Source organism: Cucurbita maxima, unplaced genomic scaffold (assembly GCF_002738345.1).
Source record: "Cucurbita maxima cultivar Rimu unplaced genomic scaffold, Cmax_1.0 Cma_Scf00103, whole genome shotgun sequence".
NCBI lineage: Eukaryota > Viridiplantae > Streptophyta > Magnoliopsida > Cucurbitales > Cucurbitaceae > Cucurbita > Cucurbita maxima.
This window is the reverse complement of record NW_019272119.1, coordinates 254,800-273,441: the sequence shown is the minus strand read 5'-3', so window position 1 is coordinate 273,441 and position 18,642 is coordinate 254,800. Positions and strand designations below refer to the sequence as shown.

Sequence of the window (18,642 nt, the reverse complement as noted above, 5' to 3'; positions counted from 1 at the left end):
GTCGACTCCGAGCGCAAGAAGCTGAAAGATCTTGTGGTGGCAGCGACTAGGTATTTTCCTTTTAGATCTGTCAATTTGCTTGAGAAGTCAAATTTGGTTCCTGAGTTTGAACTTTGAAACTTCAATCGTGGTGCATCTTCTAGAATAGAATTAAGATTCATTTGATAATTTCATTAAGTGAAGATATCTGAGTATTTATTTTCCTATATTGGTTTCTGGCCATTTGATAGGAAGGAGAGGTTCGATAGGGTGTCTAAGGATCTGAAAGTGACAAGGGTATTCTCTACTTTGGTGGAGGAAATGAAGAAGATAGGTTGTGCTCCATCTAAGGGTGAGTCGAAATTCTCCCACACGGTACCACCATCGTCTCTAAGAGATAGGAGGCCTGTGCTTCTTCTTATGGGTGGTGGCATGGGCGCTGGCAAGAGTACTGTCCTCAAAGACATTTGCAAAGAGTGCGTAATATTGATATAGAAGCTCGTTTAGAAATTTTATATCGAAGTTTGCTGATAAACAGATGCTAATTATGCAGGCCCTTCTGGTTGGAAGCAGAAACAAATAGAGTGATGGTAGAGGCAGATGCCTTCAAAGAGACTGATGTTATCTACCAAGCCATCAGCTCAATGGGCTATCACGACGACATGCTTCAAACTGCTGAATTGGTGAGCGCCTTCCTACCCACACATTAAATTACATCTCGAATTGTTTCAATGAGCAAACCAGCTAACTACGACGAATCGTAAAAGGTACACCAGCCATCTACCGATGCTGCATCATCGTTGCTGGTCACAGCATTAAACGAGGGACGGGATGTGATCTTGGATGGCACTCTGTCTTGGGAGCCATACGTTATGCAGACGATTGAAATGGCTCAAAACATTCACAAGCGTCGATATCGAATGGGAGTTGGGTACAAGGTAGAGAATGGAAAAGTGACAGAGGATTACTGGGAGGCTATGAGTGAAGAAGAAGAGAAGGAATTGAGGAAGGAGCATGGAGAAATGCAAAATAGAATGGCGTATAGAATAGAGTTGGTTGGAGTTGTTTGTGATGCTCATCTAGCTGTTGTTAGAGGAATAAGGTAAGGATCGAAGCAAAATTTTGGCGCTTTGGTATTGACATCTTGAGCCATTTATGGTTCTAATGAAGGCTGTGATGATTTGTGCAGGAGAGCCATAGTGATGGGAAGGGCTGTGAGGGTGAATTCTCAGTTGCAATCCCACAAGAGATTTGCTAATGCTTTTCCAAAATACTCCAAAGTTGTTGATAGTGTCAGGCTCTATTCCACCAATTCCACTGGCAATCCACCTAAGGTATTTTAAACTATTTTAAACTTATTTGGTTGGATCTTGAACATCATGAATGGAATTTAGATTATGTGAATAGTTGAATAAAATAATGGTATGGTATGGATCATTTATCTCATACCGGGTGGAGAACGAAACATCTTTTACAGAAATGTGGAAACATCTCCTCGATGAATTTTAAAAATCTTGAGGGGAAGTATAGAAGGAAAAGCCTAAGAGTACAATATCTCATAGTGGTAGGCTTCGCCCGTTACAAAAAAAACTTTATAAAATTATATATGAATTCAAATTTGAATGTTTGGTGTATTCATTCTTTTTAATGTTTCGAATTTTGCAGTTGATCTATAGAAAAGAGAGCAACAAGCCGTTTGAGATGGTTGACCCAGAGGCACGTGCGCGTTTGACAACATTGAGTAATTTAAACATTGATGCAGAATCAGTTTATGAGCTTTATCCAAACTCGAGTCTATTTTCTGAACCTGATTCCATTTTGAAAGAAATGACTTCCTTTAGGCTAAGTTGTCAAAAAGAGCTTAAATATGTGATTAAAAAGCTAGAAAGTTCAAGAACAATCTCAAATGAATTTTTACGGTGAAAAAACTTGTAAATTTAATGAGTGGATGAAGTGAAAAAAAAAAAACGTGATATGTGAGTATTGGTTTTTTTTTGTGTGTGTATTATGCCTTATGATATTTGAGTATTGGTTCTTTTTGTATGTGTATTATGCTTTATTTTTGCATACATTCGTTCTTCGATCCTAAGAACTTTCTATGTGAGAGAGATTATGTTGGTCATCCTAAAATGATACATGATATCTAATCTCAAATGAGTTGATATTAAATTTTTAATGAAAGATAGACGTAATAATGTTAAATAATTAAAAGGAATAACTTAATAATTAAATATTAAAAACAAAATAATTATTAAGAAATAAAATTTAAGGATTTAGATAAAGTACGTGAAAAATTATGGAAGGAAAAATATAATAACAATAATAATAATAGTAATATTAAATAAACTCATTTAAAAAAAATATATATATATATATATATTTGGGCTTTGTTGGTTGGATATATTCGGCCTGTTTTCTACCGTGGCTTACCTATGAGGCCCAATTTGTAGTATTTGGGGCGAAAGTTGAATATTAAAAGTTAAAGGTCTTTTAAGCAAATATAATTGCAGTCCAGGGCTTTAGAGTTTATATATGATCTTAATCGGCAAATTTACTCCACTGAAAACCCTAGCAGCCACAATCCTCATTCGCACTCAGACTAGGGCTTCTGATTTCTGAACTCCAACCATGGTAAGGCTCGAAGAATTTCTCGCATTCTGGTTTGACGTTTGTTTACTTCATCTAACCTAGATTTCGTGTTCGTAGGCGGACGATAATCCTGATGTCGCGGCGGCCGGAGGAGTGCCGAAGAAGAGGACGTTCAAGAAGTTCAGTTTCCGTGGAGTCGATTTGGATGCTCTCCTCGACATGTCCACCGACGAGCTTGTCAAGCTCTTCACTGCTAGGGCTCGCAGAAGGTAGTTCAAATGATAAATGTAATTGGAATGATTTATTTGCTGATTTTTACTCTTCCTCTCCATTTTCTGTTTTAGGTTCCGGAGGGTAATTGGAATGATTTATTTGCTGATTTTTACTCTTCCTCTCCATTTTCTGTTTTAGGTTCCGGAGGGGTCTGACTAGAAAGCCAATGGCTTTGATCAAGAAGCTACGCAAAGCGGTAATTGCTCCCTTTCCTATTTATGTTCCATTTTGTAACTGGAAAAGTTAATTTCATTTGTTTAAATCTGCTACCTGTACTTCCTATTTATGTTCCATTTTGTAACTGGAAAAGTTAATTTCATTTGTTTAAATCTGCTACCTGTACGTGCATGTCTAATTCATTGGTAGTATGCTAGATAGAAAAATAGAAGTCCACCTTAATGTACCGTGCTATTATCAAATCCGCGGGTTGTATGCTTTTCTTGGTTGATATAAGGTGAGTGGTTTTGGGAAAGAAATTCGGTGGTTTTCCTGAAACTACTTTTAACTTGAGGTAAACGTTCGGCGTACTACTAATTCCCCGACTTATGTGAAAATGTGGTGCTTTGTTTGATTTGGTTGCCTCCCTAAATATTGTTCTGCCACAGGGTTCGCTTGGGAAGTTCCCACTGTTTGAGCAATTCTCTTCTTTTTCGTTATTCAATTTGGAATCTGTATTGAAAGCGGAAGACACTCACCTACCTAATTCTTGATTCTCCAAGAATCTGAGCGTAGGCTCTTCCAATTATGACTAATTTGCATTTTTCCCCATCGACTTTTGAGTCTTGCGTTCAGATAAATTTATCTTTCATCTATCATCTATAATCTAATGTTACTGCTTACTAGTGATGTTTCATGGGTGAATGGTGGCTTGGAGAATGTGATATCAATCTCACATGTTCATTCCCTTTTTATGTACAGAAACGTGAGGCACCACCAGGTGAGAAGCCAGAACCTGTTAGAACTCACCTTCGTAATATGATCATAGTACCTGAAATGATTGGAAGCATCATTGGAGTTTACAATGGGAAGACCTTCAACCAGGTTGAAATCAAGCCTGAGATGATCGGCCATTACCTAGCTGAGTTTTCCATATCATACAAGCCTGTTAAGCACGGTAGACCTGGTATTGGTGCTACTCACTCATCCAGGTTCATTCCTCTGAAGTGAAGAGAGAATACCATTTGTTGGTCTGGGAGCATACTCTCCATTTCGTCAAGTTTTATGGATGTTTATTTTTTGCTGTATTAGTCTATTTTTGGCTACTTTTTGACCGGAATTTAATTTCTATAAACAGTGAAAGATGATTTTGATGGTTCAGAGACATGTTCTAGTTGTTTTACTAAGAATGCCTAAGCTGTTCATGTGATGCCTGTGTGTGTGTTCTTTAAGGTTCTTTCGATTTGTTTTATTTTACTGGAGAATGTTTCTTATATTGGGATCAGATCAAATAGCTATTATTCAAATGCCTATCTTCGCTTTTGAAACAATAAGTTCCTCAACCTCCCTCAATTCTGACTCAGGAAGACTCATTTCTGCCAATGATGCCTTGCATCTGTGCATCAATGGCTCTCCTCAATTCTGACTCAGGAAGACTCATTTCTGCCAATGATGCCTTGCATCTGTGCATCAATGGCTCTCTCTCGCCCCTTCTCTTCATTATCATCATCCATCTTACCAAATTTGTTGGATCTTCTCACAATCCTCTCCATTGTACTCGAAGTTGAAACTTCCATCCATCTTACCAAATTTGTTGGATCTTCTCACAATCCTCTCCATTGTACTCGAAGTTGAAACTTCTTCGTCATCACTACTGGGATGATCCAACACGGAGCGAGGTGGTTTTGGGCGATTATGTTTCGCAGTTTTGTTCCACCTATCTCCGATTAAACCCCCATATGGAATTCGAGAAGGAGCGATTGCTAAAGATATCGAACGAAGAGGAGTGATTGCTAATGATATCTAACGAACTGCACATCGGTAAAACGTAAGAGCCATGGAACTCAGAGAAGGAAGCTTTAAACGACTCTGAATTAGAGGCATTGCTGATTACAGAAGCACAATTGTTTGCCGGACCACGGACGATTAAACGACTCTGAATTAGAGGCATTGCTGATTACAGAAGCACAATTGTTTGCCGGACCACGGACGAACGAAGAAGAGAGAAAGGTATAACAAGAAAATGAAAAGCTTCTTCAATGGGATTATGGGTTTCACTGACAAAGCAAAAAAAAATGAGCTCCTGTCTTCTTTTCTTTTTTTATTTTTATTATAAGTTTAGTTTTTTAAAATTTAACTTTCTTTTTTAATATTTGATTAATTATAAAATTCAAATTTTTTTTTTTTAAAAATTTTGTGTACCATATGTGTATGGATTCTAAATTAAAAATTTTAAGGTTCATTAAGACAACTTTTTAAAATTAATAAATTTAGAAAATTAATTTGACTAATTCAAAAGACTAAATTTGTAATTATAAAAAATAAAAAATAGGAATTACATTGACACGTCATAGATTCGATGGGAGAAACGACGAAAAGTAAGCATATCGGAGCAGCGTCCATTTCCAATATCCAAATTTTGTTCCTGTATAAATGGCAAAGCCATTAGCCTTCGCTTATCCATTGCAATGCACTTCACCAATCAGAATATGGCAACGGTTCGTTTTGCGCGCCCAATTTCACTTTTCTAGTTCCTCGCGATTCTCGCCGCCGCTCCTCTGCGTCCGCCTCCGCCTCTGCCGCCCTCAGTTTTCTGTAACAGGTATCTCCTCATTACCTTCGCCCCTCTGTAATCCGTGTGGAAGAATTTGGTTCGCATCGTATTTGATTTTTCAAAGTTTATGGATGTGTTTGAAATTGGAATTTGAGATCTGTAGCCGGTTCTGGCTCTCTGTAATTGAAGGATAATTGAGTTTATGTCCGTTTTGTACATCTGTTATTCGAGGCAGAGTCTGTGATTTCTCATTTGCAGTTTGATTCTTGATCCGATCCTCTGTTTGGATGTTGAGGTTATTGGAATGAATTGGAGACTGTGATCCATTGGCGATTGTGTTGCTTACTCGAATTAAAGTTCGTGTGGTCAATTAGTGAACAGAGAATCGGATTTCTGTAAGTAGCCATGAAATGATTGGACTCGATTTGGCATAATCTTGAAAAGTATAAATCGTCGAGCATATTCCGGTGGATCCTTTGCTTATTCCTCATTGTTCCATTTGGAATCCACAGAATCACCAAACACTCTGGTATCTTTGTTATAATTTTTTTTCTTAAGAGTTAAGGGGTTTTAATCGATGTGCGATCTTCCAATTCATAACATGGCGATCTCAAGTTTTTAATACTGCTGTTTGGAATCCTTCTAGGTGCTCTACTAATACACTCCACCTGTTCTCGGCTAGATTTATTGTTTAATATTCGCTAGATGCAAGAACCTTTTAGTTTTCTAGTTCATGACATTGTTGACCTTTTTTTTATCTTTATTTCATAACGCTGATGTTAGAGACCAACATGAACACATAATTCATCTTTGATTCAACTTATCTTTTATCCTCCAAGTGATGGGCTGGAGATATGGCTGAAAATCTCATATTCTGAAGCATTTTTCTCCAAGTGGATGAATTCAAGAAGTAGATTGGTGGCTCAGATGTTTGACATTTTCTTTTTCGTTTGGTTCCTGATTAATTTCCTGAATGCCTACAAATTTCCAGTATCTTACAAGAAGTAGATTGATAAATGTTTTTGATAATTATATTGTTTTTCATGAATTATATCAGATTTGGGAAATGTTTTGTGAAGTGGAACTAGTGAGAGATGTGAAAGTGGTGGCTGAAAAGGCAGATAGAGATGGTCTCAACTTCCAGAGGTACATTATGGCACGTCTATTAGAGAACTTATTGAAGGAGAGGGCCAGCAAAGACCATGGCTATTTTATTGCTGTTACTAGCTTGAAGAGCATAGGCAAGGGACAGTGCAAGAATAAATCTCAGTATGTTACATTCCCCATTACCTTTGGCTGCCGAACCTTTGTGCCTTCAGGGGGAGAAATCTTGCTTGGAGTTGTTCGTCACGTATTTCGTCGCGGATTGCTCCTAAAATGTGGACCGATCAACTACGTGTTTCTTTCATCTCGTAAAATGCCAACCTACCATTATGTTGGTGGTAAGAATCCTGTCTTCTCAAGCAACGAATTCGCCACGATTCGAACCGAGAGCGCTGTACGGTTCAATGTGCTTGGTGTGAGATGGATAGAGAAAAGAGGATGCATCAAAAAGGAGTTTGTGATGCTTGCTAGCTTAGAAGGTAGCAACACACTTGGACCCATTTCATTGTCGGAAGCCGATGAGTTAGGCTTGCAAACTTAGAACAACACAACAAATTTGGTATTGCTTCATTAGCATATATATTCTTACACGGATTGCTGATTTCTTCCCTTCTGCATCTTTCTGTTTGTTCTTACTTTTTGGCAAATGATAATTCATGTGAGTGTCTTGATTTAAGGACGTCCGAGTGCAGGATGCATTGAATCTTATAAGTTGGAGATGCAAGACAGTACTGTTCAATCCAAATATCCCAAATCAACTAATCAAGCTTTTGGTATCTAAGATCCAAACAGATGATGCCGTATTTCCACATTTCCAATCACTGCTTTGGATGTCTCTGTCTTACTGTCTGACCCAGTTCCAGTTGTTGCTGTTGTTTTCATCGACACGAATGAGATTCGATGTAATCGACCTATGAAATAAAACCTTATTGTTCATCTCTACATTTTAGAAATTGATGGATTGTAAAAAAAAAACTTAAACTTTTTACAGCTTAATTGACAATTAAAATAGTTGTTTCTATTTATTTCAATTCTAAAGATACATAATTAAAATAATTAATTTGGTGGAAAAATAAATGCTCAATTGTTGAAGATTTAGAAAAGTCTTAACTTTAGACGGTAAATCTCAAATAAGTTACTAACTTTATTCGGTCATTAGAGTGGACCGATCATTTTGATTGGAGCTTGGGATCTTCCACTCTTGACGGTCATTACCAGCCTTGCTCCGGCCAAAATTTTCAGGTTTTTATCCCAATGTCGACCGCTGAATTCGCCGTCACGTTCAAGGAAGCCGGTCGATCCGTCATCGCCACCCGCCGTCCATGGCGGGAATTCCTCGACCCATTGGCTCTCAGCCTTCCTTCTTCCCTCTCCGACGCGACCTCTCGGATTTCTCAGAACTTGACCCGTTTCCTTTCCAATTACTGTCTTGTCCTCTTGCTTCTCATCTTTCTTGGCCTCATCTACCATCCGTTTTCCATGATTGTCTTCTTCCTTGTGTTTGTTGCCTGGTACGTCCTTTACTTCTCCCGCGACGACCCACTTAGGGTTTTTGGTTTTGAGTTGGGAGATTTTGTTTTGGTCATCATTCTTGGGTTGGCTACCGGATTGGCGCTGGCTTTGACAGGGGTTTTCGTGAATGTGCTGATTTCGCTTGCCATTGGGGCCGTGGTGGTTTGTTTGCATGCGGCTTTGAAGGGCACGGAGGATGTTCTTGGGGATTTATAAGACCCTTTTGGGGATACGCTGTTGGAGAGCCCGAGAGGCGATTACAGCGGCATCTGATTGAATATGTGGGTTTGTTGAATTACTGTTCTTCTTTTCAATTGATTTAGCTAAAGAAGTTCGACTGTGTGCTGGTTTATATACTGATATTGTTAGATGAAATGTACATTGCAGAACACAATGAATTGCAGAAAAGTATTCATTTCCATTATGCTCTGAATTTTGCTCATTATTGTTCCTTTTACTTTTAGCTTGTGTTTCTGAGTTTGATCTGTTGATTACTGGGATGTTATCGTTGTTGTATGTTTCCCTTTGAATTTGCATAAACTAAATTAGTCACTGAATTGGATTCTTGAGCCACCAAAGCCATTGTTTTTCTCTTGGGTTCGTAGTTTGTTCTCTGGAAACTTATGAGATGCTGCACAAAATATGTGTCTATTTGAGCTCTTGTTGAATGTATCATTCTTTGAGTATCATTCCAGGATGACAACTTTATAGACCATTAGATAGAACCTTCAAAAAATTATCTTGGCTTAGCTGCCCACAGATATCTGTATTCGTTCTGTGGCTGTTTGTTCCACAGTTCTACTATGTCGTGCAGATGCGTCACTGGCTGACCGACCCTTCGATGGTATACTGCCATGTCTGTAGTTCGTAATTTAGTAGAAATATGCAAGGAAAGGGCAGGGTAGGATGTTAGGAATCACGAACCTCCATGGTATGATATTGTCTATTTTGAGCATAAGCTCTCATGACTAGACTTTGGAGTTCCTCAAAATGTCTCGTACAATGGAGATATATTCCTTATTTATAAATTCATGATCATTTACTAAATTAGCCAACGTGGACTTCTCCCAATCATCCTCACACAGGACAGGTGGGAGAAGTTGCATATTATCAAATGGTCTACTATTACTTTAGGAAATAGAACTAACCTGACCCTCAAGTTGTGTAGTTTGAGGAGATCTGAGGCAAAGGCTCGTTTCCATCCCTGGTAAAGCTAATTACAGGTTAGGATGATGTTTGGTCATTCGCTGGAGTAGAATTATGAACAGAACCATTCTTTTTCTTGTTCTAAAGTTATTTCTAAGATTCCATGGAGACGGGAACGAAACATTTCTTATAAGGGTGTGGTACGTAACGGACCAAAATGGGCAGTATCTGCTAGCGGTGGGATTAGGCTATTACAAATGGTATTAGAGCCAGACACAGGGCGGTGTGCCAACGAGGACGTTGGGCCCTTAAGAGGATGGATTGTGAAATCTCACATCTGTTGAAGCATTCCTTATGAGAGTGTGGAAACCTCTCTCTAGTAGACGCGTTTTAAAATCATGAAACTGAGAGCGATACGTAACAAACCAAAGTGAACAATATCTACGAGTAGTGAGCTTGGGCTGTTACATTATTAATCTCACTGGTGATTAGAAGCAACTAACGCAAACACAAACCATATTGGATTTAGTAATGTATTGTTCGTGTGTCGGTGTCAACTTCACCTCTAGCCTGATCATAGGATCCAAACAAACATCCTGTAAGTTTCCATGTTTAACAGAAGCTGAAGTTGCAGGAATTAGTCCACTTTCAACTCTTTCCATCATTGGCTTGTAACCATGTTCTTGAACATTACAATAGTTATCTTCAATCTGGATTGGCTTTGGCTTGGCAACATTCACTTGTATATTACAATCATTTGAACTTGTTACTGTTGCTTCTTTTCATTTCTTGGGCGTTTTTCTGGTTATTTTGAACCAAGATGAGTTTTCTGTGAGCAATCACGGTGGAAAGACATTGCTGTGGAACGAGGTTGTCTTATGCTGTCGATTTCGACAGCATTTTCGTTACAGACATTGCTGTGGGACGAGGTTGTCTTGTGCTGTTGATTTCGACAGCATTTTGGTTACAGAATGAGAAGCTGTACTCTCGCGTTGATGGTTGCTAAAGAAGAGAGTGAATAATAAGAATATCTTCTCCCTTGTATCATCCATCCATCAACTGGTCTACTCTGCAGATTATCAAACAGAAAAACTTTGAAATATTTTTTATAAGTGCATGTAAACTTCTCTCTAGTTAACGCGTTTTTAAACCCATGAGAGAATTCCGAAAGGAAATGTCCAAAGAGGGCATTATCTACTAGTGGTGGGCTTAGCCAATTACAAATGGTATTAGAGATAGATATCTAGCGATATGCTAGCAAAGAAGCTGAGTCCCGAAAGAGGTAGACACCATGCAGTGTGCTAACTCGAAGGAGGTGGACACTAGACAGTGTGCCAACGAGGAGGCTAAGCCTCGAATGGGGTGGAAACCAGGCGGTGTGTCAGCTAGGAGGTTGAACCTTGAAGAGAGTGGATTGGGGGGTCCCACATAGATTGGAGAGGGGGACAAGTACCAGCGAAGATGTTGGACCCTGAAGGAGAGTGAACTTTGAGATCCCACATCATTTAGAGAGAGGAACGAAAAATAAGAGTGTGAAAACCTTGTCCTAATAGAGCGTTTTTTGAAAAAATCCAAAGAGACCTCAGCGGTTACCATTAAATTTCAAAAATAGTTTGACGTTTCTCACATTGATTCCAAATTTGAAGACGGATATAATTGCAGGACATGATTCGATTTATTTGGCAGAAGACAAGGAGCAAGGAGCTCCAAAGGGAGACTAAGATATGTAAGAATTATTAATACTTTATAATATAAAACGTTACATATCATATTTATAATGTTTATTTTTATAAAGTTCCCATTTTTTTAACCTAAGCTATGTATCTAGAGTGATACCTACATTTGTCACATTAAATTATTAAAATATTTCCTACATTGTCTAAATTATATAAATATAATTTAATAATTAATTATTTATTTATCGAACATATAACATTATATTCTATTTATTATTTATTATTTATATATGGAGGGCGTCAGATCCAAGAAAAATCAGAGAAATGGAAGGGAAGCATTGCAGCATGGACTTGTTCTTGTTATTATTATTTTATTTTGTTTTTTAATTTTTAAATATAATATCGTAATTATTATTATTATCATAACATATTGGCAAACAATTCCAGAACCATCCATCCCTATTAATTTCCTAAAGATGGGTTAACATTAAAAGTTTTAAAATCGTGTCATACATCTCATCCCTCCGTTTAAATTATTAAAAAAATTATTTAGAAACATTTAATCTATTAAATCATATAAACTAGCTTAGTCGATTCAAGTCATAATCGCACTCTTGCAACAACGTGACATCGATTATGTGCCATTCGTTCTAATATGGTAAACAAGTAAGTCACGTTTGATAGAAAACGTGTTTATAAAACGTGAGTAAGGAAATGCGTTGAAAACAATTTGAAAGAAGACAATGTTATAAGCTAAAAACGACTAAATAACCACTACAATTTTGATAGCATATAACCTATGTAACAAGAACTTAAACTAGTCACATTCTCCTATGGTACATTTTGGGACATTTTATGATGTGAAATCAACCGCCTAATCAATAAAAGAATGGAGTAACAATAAATACAAAGTGCCCCTAGCTTTGTAAAATCAAGCATTATTGGTGCTTATCATTCTAGCTCTAGCGGGTACAGACATGATTTTGATAAATAACATACATCCCGTATTGACATGACAAGAATAGTAAAGACCTAACTACCCATGAAAGCATGACCGGGACATCGTGTTGTTGTTTTGGAATTAATTAAGCAATATAGTTTTTTTTTTAAAAAAAATACTTTATTTCTTTCATTTTATTTAATCTCCATCATATAATATCCAAGTAATAGTAATGAGAAAAATAATCGCAAATTTTTATGTTATACTAAGTGTTAGTTAAGCCCACATAATTCCCTATCAATTAAGATATTAATTAGTAATGAATTTTCAAATAATATTTGTTTGTAGTGAATTTACCCTTCTACCCCTGTCGATAATAAAACACATTAATATATTAAACATCTTTATAAGCCTCCACATGGTCATGTCCCCCAAAGAAAGAAAATAATAATAATAATAATAATAATAATAATTCCTAATGGCTTCCACACCCAAAATCATTACAAAATGCAATAATTAATACAATAAATTAAAAATAAAAAAATAAAAAAAGTAAATTAAGAAGAGAGAAAGGCATAAATAAAAGCAAAACCCATTATAATTGTTTTTTGTGATTAAACAGACAAACAAACAAACAGCCAGACAGGATAGGAGAGAGAGAGAGAGAGAGGTATAGAGAGAGAGAGAGTTTATTTTCTTGTTTCCTATTACAAATTAATTAATTAATCTCCCAAATCTCTTTTNACAACATTCAAAATTTAAATTTAAATTAAAAAAAAAAAAAAAAACACAAATATTGCAATCAGACTCCTCTTTCAGCTTCTGCTTTTGCATTTTTCCATCGCTCTTGGGGCTGCAAAATGTAATTCCCACTTACTTTAGGGGCTTAAATGCAAATCTTATTTCTTATGTATTATAAACTTTTTATACATACCGAGCCCGATAGCTTCCGATCCCTTCATTATCCTTAAGCGCTTGCATGAATCAACGAACATCCTAAAAGTATAAAGCATAATTAGATTAACGGATGTAAAAGTTGATTGGCCGTAGAGATAAGCAACTTACTCCCATGGGACATCCCCCACCAGCATCCAATCACCATCCTTATCTTCATAGGTTGGCACGTATTCAGAGCTGTTTAGAAGATCCATCAACTTGCTTTCGTTCATGAAATCTATCATTCCTTGGGCCCCATACTCACCTTTACATTAAAACCCGCAAAATTTAATTAATTAATTTGCTGTAATTTGCCATTTTATGTTCTAGATCTAACCCAATTTATTCTACAAATTTGTATTTAAAACAATTGTTAACTAACTAACCAGCCATGGTGAAGGAGCTGAACATCTTAGCCAAGGCGTTCGAGAGCTCTTGGTAGCTTTTGTACGTCTTTAGGTCCACCTTTCGTAGATATGGTGCGCCATCCATACAAACTTTGACGAACATAGCTGAGCCACTACCCTTTTCTCCACCATCGGGATTCTTTTGAGACATGGCGTTCTTTCGGTAGGAACGGACTGGTGGCCACCCCACGACTTGTGCCCTAAATAATTAAAAAAATATCGTAACCCATCAACTTAAACAAGCTTCCGAGTAAAGGAACGTGACGGGACGGGATGGGAAGGGAAGCTAATTACTTGGCAGGTGGCTTTGCAGGATCCTTGGAGCTAAGATCCTCTGAATCAGTACTCTTCATGTTCTGTGTGGTACTCAGATCGACGGTAACCACAGGCTTAGATTGGATATTGAGTTTCAGATCAACCGTCTCAGAGAATCCTCTTTTTCCATTACCTTTCGGAGTCTCCGGCTCTCCACCTCCGCCGCCGGGAAGCCCGAGACAGAGATCAGTTTCAAGCATGTTGACCATTTTCCGGCTAACCTCAATGAAAAATTCCTGAGAACGCTGTGTGTTGTGATATAATTTTGCAATTTTGAGTGGGAGAGGAATAATATATGGAGCAGAATAATATTAAGGTGCGTGGAAATTTGTGTAGTGTGGTTGCATGTGCATGTCTTATCAAGGTCCTCTCTAATGGGATTTAGCCACGTGGAGAAACGTATGTCGTTGATTTTGGAGTGATTTTTATTTGGACAACTTGTGGTTGGATTTGGAGGGAGGGAGGCAGCTGTAACATGGTTTTGCCCCCAATCATGATATGATATCCCTTCAATTAGTCAACCATTAATCACATACAGACACTCCACCAAACCTCTTAATCTACACCCTCACCCCTCTTCTCATATTTACCTTAATCATATATTATCGCCCGTTTTCTTAGTTTATTATAGAAACGCGTTTGTTGCCCTAGACACGAGCACGAAACTAAGACATAAAACATTAGATGAAGAAGATTGATTAAATAAGCACAGTGGAGGGTTGTTTTGTTGGTGTTAGGGTCGAGAGGATATGGTGGTGAGTTAGAGACAGGTCACATCGAGGAAGAGAGAGAAAAGGAAACATTTGCAAAGCTAGTAGGTAACCTTGCTCTCTCAACATCGCTCTCCCAAATTTAAACTCAAACCCATAGCTGTTCATTCGTATCTATCACCATGTTTCTTTCATTCTCTCTCTAATAAATCTGATGTGAATGCCTTCCTAATCACACGCACGTCTTCCTTCAACAGTGCCCTAAACGACTATATACCTCAACCCAAAGATACGCTTTTTTTTTAATCTTTTATGTGTGAGTCAAAATCATGTAACGTCACAAACAAATCAATTTTTCGTGCATTTCTTCCCAAACAACTTGTTTCTTATCATTTCATAATGCAAAATCCATCAAACTTAAACTTTTGAATCTAGTGGGAAATTATATACACGTGTTTGAGTTTATTAGGTTTAGTTATTATTTTAGCTCATACGTTCGAGGGTAATATTAAATATATATACACTCATTAATTTAACAAATTTAATCATAACTCAACTAGATAAGACGTACATTATCGACCCCTAAAAGATGGGTCGAAATAAAGTGGAGTTGGGAGTAATAAATGAAAAGGGTAGGGAGGAAAAAATAATTAGAAAGAATCTAGACGCACAATAACAAAATATTCGAAATGTTGGTAGAAATTGAGACAATGGTACCGTGGGTGGGGCTGACCTGGACACCCTTTGCTTTCACTGTTTTACTCAATATTCACGACATCTTCTTGCCTTATCATAATCAAACACTCTTCTAACTATTTCCTTCAATTTACCCATATGCCCCTATTCTCTCTCCTATTTATTATTCTATTTTTCTTCGCAATTAAAACCTTAACCCTACCTCCAGAATATATAATTCTCGACCAGAACGTTAAATTTTTTTAATTACTGTTTGAACTATAATTTGAATGGTAAAAGTTGATAGCAACCCTAAATCCAAGTTTCCTTAATTAATTCATTAACATGAGATTTGGTCGTATTTAAAAAATAATGGTAGAAAAAAAAAAGAAAAAAGAATAATATTGAAATTATTTTATTTATGAAAGGTTAAGAATGGTCATTTTTATAAAAAAAATGTGGGAATTGGAAGTGAGTGATCGTGGCGAAATCTAATTGGTTGTTGTGGCGGCGGCAACATCAAATTCATTCCCCTTTTGATAATGACAACTGGCAGATCTGTTTTTACCCGAACCGACATCGTGTTTTGGGCTCTAATTTGTCTCAGCCCAATTTTGCTCAGGCCCAGCCCAATTATGTTAAGTGTTGGTACGGCTGTTCCTTCAATTCCAAGCCTTGATAAAATTTGGATCAACAATCAATTAACCCAAACTTTTTTAATTTAGGTTAATTAGAATTGTTTAGTTGAAATTGATTTATGATTTTTTTTTTTTAGGAAACAAAACTATCCTAACCAAAATAGGGTTCACAAGCCAACCCAATAACGTCTTATTTAAGGATTGGGTTAGGTTATCCATTTATTTTTTTTTTAACTATTTAAAAATATCCAATTTATCTATGATATATGTCACATTAATAGCTAAAATATTATAATAATCCTAAAAGATTACTGTAACAGCAAGTCTATCGCTAATCGATATTGTTCGCTTTAGCGCATTGTGATAAAAATGAAGTTTCCATATCTTTATATAAGGAAGACTTTATTCTCTTCTCCAACTAACGTGGACTCTTAATAATGTCGACCCAGTAAATCAACTTGAATTTTGCCCAACCCAAATTGAGAAAAATAATAATAATAATTACCCAACTTTTATAGCTTGTATTGACGGAGTTATCCACACCAATCCATCCCGAATTTAGTGGTTAAACTCTAATGCGTAATTAAATAAGTCGTATGAACAAGCCTAACAAACATTGCCGACGTATATTTGGTAGAATTAAGACACAGAAAAAACATGTGTGGCAACATAAAGTATTGAACACAAAGAATTGAAATTAAACAGAATTAGAAACACTTGATGAACTAAACGCGTGGAAAGAGGAAGCTACAAAGAAAAAGCATAGGAAAATGGGTGTGTCGGAAAATGAAAGGAAATGTGGAGGAAGGTGGGGTGGGCTGGGCCTAGAGCCCAACAAGCGGCCTTAAAACCCGCAAAAAAAGAAACGCCCAATTATTGTGTTTCATGAATATTTTTAGGGATTGGTTTTCTTATGGGGACACGTGTCCCACAGATTGTTATTATAATGAATGCGGGGATTTTGATATCATGCGGTGGGGTCTTATGGTACCTCCCGTGTGGTTTCCTGATTCGCAGTGGGACCCACTCTCTGAGTTTCTTCCACCTCAGACCACCACACATGCAACCCTGCCATGGCCCCACACGTTCTCTCTCCTTCCGCACGCGCTTTCACCTATTTGCCACGTGGTCTTTCAAACTGATTTTTAAGAGTACACGGATGAAATTGATTTGTAAAGTTAAAAAAGTATAAACACTAATAATATAATTTTAAGAAATATTATTAAATTTAAAATATATATAATATTTAATCATTGGATATTAATATCATGATGTAAATTGGAATGAAATGATTAATTATTTTTTTAAATTTATTAATAGTGTTTGTTTTTTTCTTTTTAATTTTGTTGTTAATAAATAAAAACATGTTAATCACAAGTAATTAGTTGATGAACATGATAAAATTTAACGTTTGCACAATGTGGACATTATTATTAGGTGGTTGTCGACAATGACCCTTCACTATATGATCTAGTTCCTCTTGTGCTTCTACTTAATATAATTCTTTTACATACTTTGTAGGGTATGAATGTTGTTCACGCCCTCCACATTCACGTTTGTGAGCATGTGATGATGAGGGACTTTTCATAAATATAACACGGTGATGTATGAAGATATCATGAACCAAGGTGTATTCAGGTTGGATTGAGTTGGGAAAATCTTCTGGACAAACTCATAAATTTGAGTTGTTTGGGTTGGTGACCTAAACAACTCGGAGTTCACAACCCAACCCAACTCTCTCTTTTTCGAATTAGGTTAAGTGGTCGGGTTGGGTTGTCAGGTCTACTTATCCCTATAAAAGAATAAAATTTTAAAATGTATTAGGATGGTATAATATGATCCTTTGTTCACTATCATTAATGAAAAGAAGGAAGAAAACAGTGTATTGATGATTTAAACTATTTTCTCCAACTTGATGTTGCCAATGAACATTCAATTCAATGATTGTGGATGAATTTAAAGACAACACATAATGTTCTTGTACACATATATAGAATAGTTGAAGGGACCATATAACCTAGAAAAGTTGGGGCTTTGTCGTTCTTGATACATTTTGAGTTGCTAAGCTGGTGATACCCACAAAAGTGATTTTAGAATATACTCGGGTGTTCATATGATTCAATAACTCGACTAATCTAGATTATTTATCGGTTGGGTTAGATTTTTTTTTATTTGGGTCGAGTTGAATTTTTTAAAAATAAAAAATTTCAAATTTGCTCATTTATGTTGACATTTTCTTCGTCAAGTGAAACTGGCCAACTCGAAAATAGGGTAATAACCCAACTCAACCCAACTCGATAGCTAATAAAATCATGAACTGGATGTCCCCCGGGAATGATTTGAAAAAGAAAAAGAAATATTTATTGGTTCTACCTCCTATTTTTTATGAAGAGAATGAATCTTTTTATCGAAGGATCAGAAAAAAATGGGTCCGGACCTCCCCCGGGAATGATTTGGAAGATCCAAAACAAAAAATAGTGGTATTTGCTAGCAACAACATAATGGAGGCAGTCAATCAATATAGATTGATCCGAAATCTGATTCAAATCCAATATAACACCTATGGGTACATAAGAAATGTATTGAATCGATTCTTTTTAATGAATAGATCCGATCGCAACTTCGAATATGGAATTCAAAGGGATCAAATAGGAAATGATACTCTGAATCATAGAACTATAATGAAATATACGATCAACCAACATTTATCAAATTTGAAAAAGGGTCAGAAGAAATGGTTCGATCCTCTTATTTTGATTTCTCGAACCGAGAGATCCATGAATCGGGATCCTAATGCATATAGATACAAATGGTCCAATGGGAGCAATAATTTCCAGGAACATTTCATTTCTGAGCAGAAGAGCCATTTTCATTTTCAAGTAGTGTTCGCTCGATTACGTATTAATCAATATTCGATTGATTGGTCTGAGGTTATCGATAAAAAAGATTTGTCTAAGTCACTTCGTTTCTTTTTGTCCAAGTTTCTTCTCTTTTTGTCTAACTCACTTCCTTTTTTCTTTGTGAGTTTCGGA

At 36.6% G+C, this 18,642-nt stretch overlaps 5 protein-coding genes across 12 annotated transcripts; 4 read left to right on the top strand and 1 right to left on the bottom strand.

The window, feature by feature from the left end:
• Positions 1–6: 6 nt before the first annotated feature.
• LOC111473088 lies at positions 7–1,962 on the top strand. The gene is made up of 6 exons (XM_023118646.1): positions 7–50; positions 231–455; positions 533–662; positions 747–1,081; positions 1,169–1,313; positions 1,645–1,962. The coding sequence occupies exons 2-6, from the start codon at positions 301–303 to the stop codon at positions 1,900–1,902; spliced, it is 1,023 nt and encodes a 340-aa protein (XP_022974414.1). The 5' UTR covers positions 7–50; positions 231–300; the 3' UTR covers positions 1,903–1,962.
• A 522-nt stretch (positions 1,963–2,484) lies between these two features.
• LOC111473108 (40S ribosomal protein S15-4-like) lies at positions 2,485–4,229 on the top strand. The gene is made up of 4 exons (XM_023118679.1): positions 2,485–2,610; positions 2,686–2,837; positions 2,980–3,037; positions 3,760–4,229. The coding sequence occupies exons 1-4, from the start codon at positions 2,608–2,610 to the stop codon at positions 4,006–4,008; spliced, it is 462 nt and encodes a 153-aa protein (XP_022974447.1). The 5' UTR covers positions 2,485–2,607; the 3' UTR covers positions 4,009–4,229.
• Positions 4,230–5,440: 1,211 nt separating this feature from the next.
• On the top strand, positions 5,441–7,680 carry LOC111473078 (DNA-directed RNA polymerase V subunit 7-like). Of its 6 annotated transcripts, none has more exons than XM_023118629.1 (4): positions 5,449–5,599; positions 6,391–6,499; positions 6,609–7,214; positions 7,333–7,680. In XM_023118629.1, the coding sequence occupies exons 2-3, from the start codon at positions 6,449–6,451 to the stop codon at positions 7,194–7,196; spliced, it is 639 nt and encodes a 212-aa protein (XP_022974397.1). In that variant the 5' UTR covers positions 5,449–5,599; positions 6,391–6,448; the 3' UTR covers positions 7,197–7,214; positions 7,333–7,680. The 6 variants fall into 6 exon arrangements, with proteins under 6 accessions (XP_022974400.1, XP_022974397.1, XP_022974401.1 ...); XM_023118633.1 differs by lacking the exon at positions 6,391–6,499 and adding an exon at positions 5,783–5,946 and having other exon boundaries at positions 5,451–5,599; XM_023118632.1 differs by lacking the exon at positions 6,391–6,499 and having other exon boundaries at positions 5,441–5,599.
• A 124-nt stretch (positions 7,681–7,804) lies between these two features.
• Positions 7,805–11,478, top strand: LOC111473081 (PRA1 family protein D-like). 3 transcript variants are annotated; one of them, XM_023118639.1, is made up of 2 exons: positions 7,805–8,448; positions 11,286–11,336. In XM_023118639.1, the coding sequence occupies exon 1, from the start codon at positions 7,910–7,912 to the stop codon at positions 8,381–8,383; it is 474 nt and encodes a 157-aa protein (XP_022974407.1). In that variant the 5' UTR covers positions 7,805–7,909; the 3' UTR covers positions 8,384–8,448; positions 11,286–11,336. The 3 variants fall into 3 exon arrangements, with proteins under 3 accessions (XP_022974407.1, XP_022974406.1, XP_022974405.1); XM_023118638.1 differs by lacking the exon at positions 11,286–11,336 and adding an exon at positions 8,555–8,588; XM_023118637.1 differs by having other exon boundaries at positions 7,806–8,448; positions 11,294–11,478.
• Positions 11,479–12,990: 1,512 nt separating this feature from the next.
• Positions 12,991–13,859, bottom strand: LOC111473080 (auxin-responsive protein IAA7-like). Its single transcript, XM_023118636.1, has 3 exons — positions 13,567–13,859; positions 13,252–13,472; positions 12,991–13,130 (listed from the first exon to the last, which is right to left on the bottom strand). The coding sequence occupies exons 1-3, from the start codon at positions 13,794–13,796 to the stop codon at positions 12,991–12,993; spliced, it is 591 nt and encodes a 196-aa protein (XP_022974404.1). The 5' UTR covers positions 13,797–13,859.
• Between the last annotated feature and the right edge of the window lie 4,783 nt (positions 13,860–18,642).